Here is a 12246-nt window from a genome sequence, read left to right as displayed (position 1 = left end):
CAGTAAACCGGCTGCTGTCTTGTTTTTATATCTGCTACCTTTCTAATCCCTTTCTTTTTGCAAAAACCAAAAGTTTGACAAGCAATAAACCTCCATCCATGATCTGAAATACTACGACTCAGAAATTACATGAACATTATATCTACATTCTTCAAATAAGTTCCGTTCGACAGTATAAAGCAGAATAGGTCCCACTTGCCCCGTTTGAAGGGGTAAGTGGGTCCCGCAGGTAAATTTATTTATGTCACTAGCAATATTTTTGTAACTGAATAAATGGCTTACAACACGTCTACACTTCAACAGCGGAAGCATATAATGATGTATCCGTGGTTAATGTCCTGAAATACTCTGTTTTCTAAGTATGCGTTAACAATTTTGCTAAACTAGCGTTTTTTTAGGTCCCACTTGCCCCGGAGTACCTTATTATAAAAAAATAATTTAATGTCATTTGTCTTACATCATCAATTTCAAAACAGTGCCCTGTATAACTTCCGTTATTTTTGCAATCATAATCGGTGAGACAGCAAGTTATAATTCGGATCTCCCAGACCTAAGCGATTCATTTACAGCCCGAGCAAAGCTTGAGAGCAAATCGATAACTAATTTTGTTGTTGTGAAATCGCCTAATTTTGATAACTCAGGTTGATATCCTTTTGGTCGTTTTAACGGTTAAAAGATCAAAATCTACTCCAGAAAAATCTTACTGTGACATCAAGTCGAAAACTATTCCTGCTGTCGATGAGAGCAAATCGAAAACTAATTTTGATATTGGTTCCGATAACAAAATAAGTATACCGTTTGATGTCAGATCATACAATTTAGAAATCAACAGCAAAATGAGATCAAAATATGTAATCAGTCATGATGATTCATATTTGAAAACAAATTATTATTTCGATTTGATATCAATATCAAAATATGTTTTCTATACGCTCTCATTATGTTTTCAGACTTTGCTCGGGAGTCGACTCTCTACATCTCGATGTTCTATATCTCTATATCTTTCCTTATGTCGATGGTTTCCTCAGTCTACATATATTTGGGTTTTCTACATCTCGATAACCTCCCTATCTCGTTATCTCTCTATCTCGATGTGTTCTGATCATATTTTGTTCAGGATTCATCCTCCTTATGTCGATATGTTCAAATTTTAAAGCTACTAGACCATCTTTGGACAATAACAGACATATCAACAACAGTAAATGACATTTGTTTTGTTGTCGTTTTTCATAGCAACGAGCTTTTGTGGATCTAGTACCCATTTCAATTTTCCTTCCATTTCTCGATCTCTCCCTATCTCGATGGTCCCTTCAATATCGAGATGTTGAGAGGCGACTGTATTTACGCTTCTATACTAACGGTGAAATCAGGAGTGATTCAGTCTCATTCCAAATTTTCGACCACTATTCTAGTTTGCATCTGGAGCAAAATAGAACAAACATGTTGGTTTCTCCAGCAGTGTTCCATTCATGTTTTTCAAATTTTCAATTAAATGAAATCATTATGTTGCTGCCAAGAAAGGCGCCGTAATTGCAAAGTGGATTGATCCGCAGATAAAATGACGCATTCATACACCAAAACAATTGAAAAATATTTGAATCTCGTGATCAATCGTGGTTCAAATCTGCATAAAATAGAACGGAGCGTTTAACCAGTTTTATTTTTTTGACATTTGACTGGTATAAAAAATGAATCTAGAACAGCTGCTGGGAAAATTAATGTTTCAGATTCATATTCAAACTGACAGCCCCGAACGATTTGAATCACTGCTGATTTTACTCACAGAATCGCAGTTCCCAAGCGATAGAATCGCGTCGCGTGTGTTTGGGGTAACCTTTAAAATTCTTGTGATATATTTCGCCAAAAGTTTCGTTAAGAAGCGCATTCTTGAACCATTGTCAATCAATTTACAAAACAACGATTGACAAGGTCCAAAACAAAAATAGGATTATCTGATCAAAACCAACAGTACACAAATGGAAGCTCAAAACTTGTAGATTTAAATTTAGAACGAATCATCAGAATGATTAGATTAGAGGGGCAGACACCTTTTGATGGATATTTTCAAAACTGCATCAAAATTGGAGAAACCTGTTGTTGATAAAATCATTTAACTACAAATGATAGGAAACGTTTCTTTGATTCAACGTGTTAGCCGCCCTTGTATCAGATTGCGATAAATTTGTTTTCGTAACCAGCAATGATTATCAGTGGATTTGGAGCTTTTATTTATCGCCTTCAATTATCATTTGAGAGCGATTTATGCAGCAAAATACATTAATCAGATAAAATGCAGATACCAATTTAACAGAGGCAAACAGAAGAAACAGTGGAGAAGTTTCCATTTATCACGAATTGGATTGCAGTTAAATAACTGACACACAGGTTTTCTGTTCTAGCTGCTATTTTTTCGGTGATATAGTTTTCAGCATAGAAATAAATTGAGTGCAATGAAGTTCTTGGAAAATTGGAGGAAACAATTACGGACTGCGGAAAAGTTATTTGGAGTTGGAATTCCACTAATATTTTTTTGCGTCTACAACTTTGCAGGTTAGTAATGTTAGTGCCAGCAAGCAAGTTAACAGCACACATCGAGACGGGAACATACGTTAGGTGCTTGAGGGAGCTGAATTGTTAAACAGGATACAACTCTTTCTACTACATTTGTCGTTCTTTGTCGATTAATAGCCCTCAACATGGAACTGACGACCTGACTGTTCGCATCAAGCCAAGTCACTACCGTTCTGATGCCATAGTCGACAAAGCACGCTAAGAGCTACGGGTTAGTAGGTAAGGTCTTTCTAAACAATTCTGACTCTACGCTGATGCTCTGCTGTGTAGGTCAGGACAACTAAATCGGGATGCAAAACAGTGTCATTCTTCGAATAAAGTTGAACAGACGGGCATCAACATCAAAAAAACAACGTGGAAAAGCGCGCAATTGCAATAACAATCGAATACAATACAGCACTGGTGACAACAAGTTTTGAGAGGAATAGTAACCTGCTTGGCCAGGTGGCAAGCCCGGGCCGGCGAGTTAATAATTTCGTAGTAAAACACGGAAAAATTGAGCGCCAGGCCTAACCGAATCGGGTGCGTCGGTTGCATTTTCGATTTCGCAATATCGAACGCTTCCTGATACGATTTCTGCGAATCTTCAACCACGGCTACGGATACAGAGATAGAGAGAACAAAAAGAGATAGTGGTGAAAGAAAGAAATTTTAGGGCGTTTGTATCGGGCAGTCACAGAAAGGGAGTTTTGTTTGATATCTTCGTTTCGAAGGTGTGGCATGGCTGAGAGACAAATATTTAGCGTTGATCGGGTTAGCTACAGTTTGTGTCATATGGTGGAGATACCGATGAATGAGGCTGAATGAGACGTGGTTTTGAACTAAATGAGGGCTACACAAGCCGAACTTCTGCAGCCGATCCCGGACCGGGCACGCGGACGTAATTCAAACTGAAATGGTTGCTGTGTACTTTTTCGAAATCCGAACACTTCTTCCGTTACCAATATATCGAATACACTAAGAACTCAAGTACGAATTTGTAACAAATGTGGGTATAGTGACCTGTTTCGCCAGCTGGCAGGCTTTGTCGGGAGAGTTTAGGATCTCGTAGTAGAAGACTGAGAAATTGAGCGCGAGACCCAACCGGATGGGATGTGTTGGCTGCATTTTGCCTTTACTAATTTCAAAGGCATCCTGGTACGCGGCTTGCGAGTCGTCTACTACGGCTGTTGTAATGGTTCATGGGCACACAGAGCAAATACCGCGGAAAATGGCGACAAGAAAGAGAAGGAGAGAATAAAAGATTGATAATGGTGATATTAGTTGATCGATTTGATGGGCCACATCGACGGCGATAATGTTCTGCGACGGTGACTGCACTGTCGACTGGTGGTGGGATGGTGGTGGGTGCTTTGTTGCCGGTTCGTATCCTTCGGAACGTGCAATACTTACTGTTGCGGGTTTCTCCTGTGGCTACCTCGGCTAGGTATCTGTAGTAATCTCCCTTCATTTTGAGGTAAAACACCTTACTTTCTGGATTACTGGCTTTGGGGATCAAGAATTTGTCCAGCAGGCCCTGAAAGAGTGAAGAAAAAGGAGGAATTTAGATGAAAAATTGAAATATTTCTTGAGCAATGTCTTAGGGTGCTAATGTAGACGTATTTCCAATCAGTATGAACCAAACTTAAGAAGGTCGGCATGGTTATCCGAATATCGTGTAGGTTGTCATCATGATGAAATACGCTAGCGGTTATATTAAATTCGATGTCTAACATACATAGTTGAATACAGAACAATTTTTAAATAGCTTCGCAATACATTCGTCCATTCATACATTTTACTGAATCTGGCCAGCATTTTTTTTTTCAATGAAACGTCGTATAATATTTTGAGTGGTCTTTTATTTTTATCTGAATTTTTCTCGTAACTTCTTTATGTTCATTCGGGATATCACATAAACCGGAAAATCAACGTTTTTCTCTGTGATCATTGAATAAATCCCGTTTTTAAATTCATTCAATAATGAAATTTGAAACTGAAAAAAGTTATCACTAACGCGGATTTACATGCGAATGTTATTTTTGATAGCATCATATTGCTGAAAATATAATTAGTAATTAAATTCCATTAGCTATGATAAAATATGCGTGAGGATTTGCATTACTTGATGCTTGGATTTACATCACTCATAAACCATCACTACAGCAGCTACTTTAATTACAGTATGCAGTTTCTATTCAAATAGTGTTTTTTGAACGTCATCAACTTCCATTTTCGTTTTATTTTCATTCAGATTCGTCCAGATTTTGTACATTTTTGTGTATTCAGGTTGTGTATTTTTGTGCGTACAATTTTGATCAAGTACAATTTCCTTTTCTAACAATTTTGAAAGTTAAATGAAATTATAAAGTTATCAATAAAGGTTTCCACGAATAATTGAGTGTCACCTGAGGACAGTTGCTGAAGCACATTCTGTGTACTTCGGTACAAGTGAATGTAACCTATGCTGGCACAAATATTCTGAAGGTTTATGTTAATTTTTAAACTACCCTGCATCGCCATGTGTCAGGGCTCTAAAGCTTTGACAATGATAACGATGTCCCGGCTGCGGAGATCAACAATCGAATCAATTGCTATGAACAAGATTACAAAGCCGCATCGTTTCAAGAAGCAGATGCAGCCGTGGAAACGTTGTGACCATTTGTGACAAAAACTCAGACTCACTGTAAATGGAAGCTTTCATGCTCTCGTCCGGTTGGAGTGCAAACATAGATCAGCTCCAGGCTAGATAATAACGGTTAATCACTGATTGCAATGAAATGTGTACTGAAACTGCGATTAAGTTAATTTATTTAGTAATACCGCCATCGGGGGTGACAATGGGTCTGGGGGTGAGAATGGGTCATCGCTTTCACCGGAAATCTAGAGATCGTAGAGCAAAATCGTTCAAAAATGTCTTTTTTATTTTAGTCTTCTTGCCCTCAGATGCATTCAATACTATCTACAAGCATTCTGAGTGGTTGAAACAGTGACCCATTGTCACCCCCATTTGACCCATTGTCACCCCCGACGACGGTAATTTATTTATCTTATCCTGTTCCGATACTTGACAGCAAACTTTTGAGGCATTAAATGGAAAGTAGGCTTTGAATTTAAAACAAATAAAATAAATAAATTGCCACCCACCAAACGCGCAGTTTCTGCCGCAATTTTGTTGCGGGTAGAGCATAATTGCAGCAAAAGTAGCTGTGTTTTAATTGCAAATTGCGAATCATTACATAAGATAAGCGGAATTGAACAATTAAAGTTGTAGTTTAGTCAATCAGTTTGCTTCAATTTAAATATTTAGTTAAAAAATAACTGTACGGATTTTGATCCTTTGATTCGAAACCCGTCTACGGTGGACTGATTTTGATTCAGGATTTAATTCATTATTTTATCATGTTTTTCTTCGTTTTTAATGTGTAAATGTGAAACACTTCAAAAGTAGAAGTCTTCATGCTCCTACATATGTCAATGGCAAACGTTTAATTTGCTTTCGATTCCTGGTGTACAAATTCGAGAAATCACCCATCATGTTGTGTAGAAGGAGAAACAATTTCAAACGCATTCCACGGGGACCCGAAAAAAGTGTTGAAGCGGCGAACATTTTTCGAATCCGAGGGATACTGCTTTTGTCGTCTTTGTGTTTGGTCTTTGAAGCACTTAGAAGGTGTGTGACGATTATGTTTTGACATTTTATTGTTCTTACTAGAGGCCTCTAGTTCTTACCTATTCTTCTTCTTCAATGGCTCTACATTCCTACATTTGGAACTTGGCCTGCTTTTCAACTTGGTATTTTATTAGCATTTACTCAGTTATTAATTGAAAGCTTTTCTTTGCCCGCCATTGCATGAATATGTATCTTGTGTGGCAAGTACAATGGTTGATTAATAAATAACAATACCCGAAAACATCCCAGACTCGACCGAGAATCGTATTGTTTATACATGTTCATGTTAAGAGGAGAAGTTTATTGGATCCGATCCTGCCGGTTTGATTTGTTTGTTGAAGGATTATGCCAAGGGTGAAAGATGATTAAGTTCGGATCAAGTTGCCCTGTTTTCTTTTGTTGTCGGGTAAGGCGACACGATCCAGTTTCAGTAAGGATTTTCTAAATAAAAAGTGGTTATCAATACGCACAAAAAACGTTTGGTAAAATTGAAAGAACCAATAAAAACATATAGGAGTGATTTTCAGTAAGAAGTATGAAACTCTACAATTTACCAATGAGAAAGTGTTAAAATGTTTACAAGTTTCATTTTCAAAACTAAATAATAATTTCGAAACAAAACGTTCCAGAGTTTCAGGATAAAAATAGTTCAATTTATCAAGAACACACAATCGCACTGTCCATTGTATCTAAATGTAGTGAAAATGAAAGATACTGTGACAGAAAATTACTTCAATAGTGCGTGCATTAGGTGAATTGTAGTTAGAAAGCAATATTTCGATTAAGAGAAAATAGTTTATGGCTAGTGTTGCTGAACTTTTTGGAGAACTGTTTGAATGGTATTGAGCCATCTTTTGGACAATTTATTCAACAAAGAGAGTTGATTTTTTTGTGTAGCTGTGGATGTATCACAGTGATGCGTGAATAGACGCACGCATTCAAGTGTTTCTTTCTCTGCGTTGGTATGACGCCCGCAAGAAGGAATGTATTTTTGTGGTTTTAGAATGATCACGTTGATCAGAATGGGACACCCGTGGTGGAACGCTCGCATTCAACAGATTCTTCCTCTGCATCACAAAGAATAGTATTATTGTGGTTCGGAATAATTACAATTCAGCGTGGTGGGACACCCGCAATTAATAGATTCTTGCTATGTGTTAGTTGGACGCCCGCAAGATGAATAGTTTTATAATGGATCGTAATGCGTTGGTGGGACGCCTGCATGTAGAATGGTGTTATTGTGGATCTGAACATTCTCAATTCTGCGTGGTGGGACGTCCGTATTCAGTAGATTCTTCCTCTTTGTTGGTGGAACATCCGCAAGAATAATTGTGTTATTGTAGATAGGAATAAACACAATTCTGCGTGGTGAGACGCCCGCATTCAATAGATTCTTCCTTTGCGTTGGTGGAACACCCACAAGAAGGATGGTGTCATTGTGGATCGTAATGATTACAATTCTGCGTGGTGGGAAGCCCGCATTCAAGATACTCTCTGCGTTGGTGGGCCGTTGTTCAGACAATGTTCTATTTACACTTCCATACCAACGGCGACAGAATCGCTGTCGCCAAGCGATAGTATCGCGTCGCGTGTGTTTGGAGCAACCTTAAATCTCTCAGTTTCACACAGAAATTACGTAGCCTATGGATTTGCTTTAGGCTCTGTTTTTTGCAGTCAACTCTGTGTTTCGCCTTTGGCGTATTCAATACCGCTCTTCTTGGGCTCGATTTGCCTAATATCTCCTTTCCAACTTCTCTTCCTTTCACTTCCTTTTCCGTCAGGTTAATGATGAGAAAGGCCAGTGAAGGCGAAAGCACAAATCTCCCAAAGTGAGGGGAACATGCCTCATGAGCCGACGTTCTGATACCTGATTGGTGAGATTGTCAATGGTTTTACTACGATTATGAATGGCAGCAAAAAAAATCCATTAGGAATTAGAATTTTTTTTATAAAAAATTAGGAAATCGCCATTAAAGAAATCAGGGTATAGGCTATAAATAAATATAAAATTTCCACAAATAATACAAAATTTCCATACACAGTTGAGAATTTTCCACAGAACAAAAAAAATAGCACTTATAAAAGCAAACATTGGAATTATAAAAGAACATTTTTCCAAAAACAAATCAAAATCTTCCACGAAAAAGAATATAAAATTTCCATAATTCAATCAGTATTAGCAATGAACAATTACAAAATTTTCTACAAAATATTTTTTTTTTCATAAAAAATTAAAAGTTTTCTACAAAATAATCAATAAATAAATAAGAAAATTTCCACAAAATAATCAATAAATAAATAAGAAAATTTCCATAAAAACATACAAAAAGCAATAAAGTTGATAAAAATTTTCCATGCACTTAAAATGCTTTTGAAAAAAATGGGTTATCTGTGTAAAAATGCTCAGTTTTATTGCTTTTTGCTGTTTTATTTCCGTGGAATATTTTAATTCCTTTATGGAAAATTTTTCTTTTATAATTGCAATTTTTACTTTAAAAGTGCTAATTTATTTTTGTTTGTGGAAAATTCTTAATTGATTATGGAAGTATCGCATTACTTGTGGAAATTTTATATTTATTTATAGTTCATACCCTGATTCCTTTATTGACAATTTCCAAATTTGTTTATGTACAATTTTTAAAATTCTTTGCTTTCCAATGAAATGCTTTGAAGTTTCCAAGGGACGATATTCTAGATTTTCAAGGAAAGCTCTTCTGAAGTTTGAAAGCTAATTTTTTTTCAAATATCAACAGAAAATTCCTCTGATGTTAAATAAGAGGTTCTTCAGCATTTCCGCGCGCCATTGACCTAAATTATTTTCTCTTGAGCTTTCACGAGAAAATCTCTTAAATATAAGCAGGAAGTTCTCTTGTATGTCCACGAGGAATTCTCCTTAATTTTCACGGCCAATTCACCTAAATGTACACAGGAAATTCTGCTGAGCTGCACGAATTTTTTTTTTGAATTTTCATTAGGAATTCTGATGAACTTTCACGCGTAGATATAATAGGATTTTTTTGGTATTTCTATGGAAAACTTTCTTCAATTTCGACGATTGAATATTCCAATCTCCAAATTTCTCCACTTCTACTTTAATGGCTGTATTTTAAACTAACTGGAGACCCAATAAATTTCTTCACAGTAAGCTCTTTTCCATTTCATATTTAAATAATTCTGAATTCAATCAGATTTATTAAATTTTTCTATAATTTTTTTTGAATTTTCATGAAAAGTTTGTCTGTTTTTTTATGTGGGAAATTCTTTTGAATGTCCACGAGATACTTTTTTGTACTCCAAGGGAATTACCTATTTCTTAATTTATTTCCTGAAAATGTTTACGAATTTTCACGAGAATGTTTTTAGTATTTCCATGGGAAATTCTTCTTAATATTCATGTGGTAATTTTTCTGAATTTCGATGGAAATTTCTTCCAAAGTTTCATGTGAAAAATGTGAGGCAAACTCTTGGCCACTAGTTTTTTTTTAAGAAAGTTTAGATCAAAACAATATTTTGAACACATGCAAGCGCTGTTGTAAAGACCCTCCATGATTCGATGATTTTCAATGACTCGATATCAATTCATGAATTATGTCAAAAAAGTAAAAAAAATCTGATATCTGTGATGAAGCTGATAACTTCCTAAGGATTTTATGTTTCTCATCTCGATAACTCTATAAGATAGTTGTTCTACTCTCTGCCACTTGCGGTGCCTGGCCGCAAGAGTGTTGGAATGTTTAATTATAACAAGACGAATGTAGTAGAAGCAACCAACTCAAGTCTCTATTGGGTTCAACGAAGGATAAAGTAGAAATGTTGAATAAGGCAGGCGTTTATAAGATAAGTTGTTCCCAATGTGAAAAAATCTATGTAGGGCAAACAAAAAGATCATTAGATATAAGGTTCAAGGAACATATGGCGGAAGTGAGTAAGGCGAAAAGAGAAAACGATAAGGGATTACATTACGAATTTAGATCTAAGGTAGCAGAGCATGTGTATAAGGAAAATCACCCAATTACGGCATCAAATATTAAAATCTTAAGAAATGTCTCTTCCCCATGGAAACTCGATGTAGCTGAGAGTTTGGAAATCCACCGACAGGTACAAACAGCGCTGTTGAATAAGGATCAGGAAATGGCAGCTCTTGGCTCTTCAAGTTTCTACCTAAACAATAAAGTAATTTACTATATAGGTAAATAAAGTAGGCAAATAAGATTAGATTAGGTACCTAGCGTAGTATAAATAGTGTAAGTTGCGATTGTTTTCTTCAAGTCGAGTCAAGTACAAGACACTGAAGACGACCACACAGTTGTGGTCGAAATACGTATCTGCAAAGATTACGAAAATTAACTAGTGGAATTAAATGGACAGTACTTAATTCGTCTTAGACGGTTTAATACATTCCACTAAAAGAGCTTAATATATTTTTCTGAAGACGAATGACTCAACCGAAATTAATTGATAGCACGTTCCAGTCATGCCACGCAATGGCTGGGTAAAAATAAACCCATAATCTATTAGACACTCACCAATACTTCGTAGCAGATTTCCCTAAGCTCCTTTTCGACTCGTTCTCGGTACTCCCGTGCTAGCTGCTGTTTGCGGGCAGAGGATTCGGTTTTCTGTTCAATCGACGATATTACCCGCCAGGACGATCTGTCGGAAAGAAGAACAAACAAAAAAGAACGGGATGTCGACAATGAATATTAATTTTCCAAATCACTGAAACTTAAAATTTCATGGCAACAAATCGATAGCTATTGATCGCTTCACTGCTCTGCTCCGCTCGATACATACCTTCGTGCACCGACGACATTCTTGTAGGCGACAGATAGCAGGTTTCGTTCTTCGTTTGATAGTTCTACTCCGGTTTCTGTCACTGATTTCATCGCTTGTGCCATGTCGTCATATCTGCGGAAGAGGAAAGTGGGGGCGCATGTTAAGTAATTTGGCCATATTGGAATTCCAACGGAGTGTAGCGACGTACCGTTCCGATTGTTCGGCCAGTTTAGCCTTCTGGACCAGCTCCTCCTTGTCGACGGTAGACATTTTGCTGTGGTTGTGGTGGTGGTGAGTTTTCTGATACTGCTGCTAGTGCAGATGTTCCTATTGATGAGACGGAGAAGATGCGGACATTGTAGAGCGGGTTGAATAAAACTTGTGTGGGTACTTTTCATTTGGATTTGATATTCAATTTCGATAGCCGAGTGCCGTTTCGGGCGGTGTGACCAACACTTCAAGGTTACACTACACACAGTGACTGCCGCTGCCACTGTCACTGCAGTCTAATAGGTATCGATGCAAAAAATCGATACTTGACCTCTGCAGAGATAGAAAAGTATGGAGGCTCCTTATTTGTTAATAATGCGGTGGTGTGTCGTTCTTCGCACAGCGCTTGCAAGGGATGCCAAATGGTTTTTAAAATCTGGGACAAAAGACTAACGCTACTGGCGTAGTAAGTAGATGAATTCTTCACAGGTAAATAAATTATCATGAAATTAGCTGAGGATCAGTTTTGTCCAACAATATACAAATTCGTAGTATAAAATATAACACATATAAAAACAATTACGATGCCAAATCTAATTCACAATAGAGCGAATAAAATTTAAACTATTGAAATTCAAAACATAGCTACCCAATTTTGCATGTATTTATAACTGCTGAAATAATAAAAAAACATTGCAAATGACTACACGTTGCACACAAATTGATTGCAGTACAGCAATGCAAATATTTTCTAAATCAAACATCACTTTTTATCATTTGACATCTTTGAGAACAGCAAGAAGGAAGATGGAAGGACTGGCAAAAAAGGTCCTTATATGTATACTGTCTATGATCGCATATTAGTCCCATATGAAAAAAACATCAAATGGAGAAAATTAGGAACAAACATCGAGCCTGCTTATCCTAGCCTACTATCTTAAAAAAGAACTCATATGCAGTCATTTTCCATCTGGGGGAAACTGGCCTAATATTTTTTTCGTCTTCTCCTGAACAAGCGTTACTATTTTACAATTGCA

The 12246-nt window shown here is 36.8% G+C and overlaps 1 protein-coding gene across 4 annotated transcripts in view; it reads right to left on the bottom strand.

Annotated features, from left to right (window-relative positions):
• The window catches only part of LOC134218306 (14-3-3 protein zeta), a 43783-nt gene that overhangs the window by 2950 nt on the left and 28587 nt on the right, over window positions 1-12246 (bottom strand). For 3 of the 4 annotated variants that reach the window (XM_062697238.1, XM_062697240.1, XM_062697241.1), the window contains exons 2-6: window positions 11208-11326; window positions 11018-11131; window positions 10750-10876; window positions 3964-4087; window positions 3574-3737 (exon numbers count right to left, since the gene is read on the bottom strand). In XM_062697238.1, the coding sequence (XP_062553222.1) occupies window positions 3574-3737; window positions 3964-4087; window positions 10750-10876; window positions 11018-11131; window positions 11208-11269 (591 nt within the window). In that variant the 5' untranslated portion in view covers window positions 11270-11326. Of the gene's footprint in view, window positions 1-3003; window positions 3168-3573; window positions 3738-3963; window positions 4088-10749; window positions 10877-11017; window positions 11132-11207; window positions 11327-12246 lie in introns of all 4 variants that reach the window. The other variant, XM_062697239.1, reaches the window with a different exon arrangement.

This window comes from Armigeres subalbatus, chromosome 2 (genome assembly GCF_024139115.2).
Source record: "Armigeres subalbatus isolate Guangzhou_Male chromosome 2, GZ_Asu_2, whole genome shotgun sequence".
Taxonomy (NCBI): Eukaryota; Metazoa; Arthropoda; class Insecta; order Diptera; family Culicidae; genus Armigeres; species Armigeres subalbatus.
This window is presented reverse-complemented; position numbering and strand designations above follow the sequence as displayed.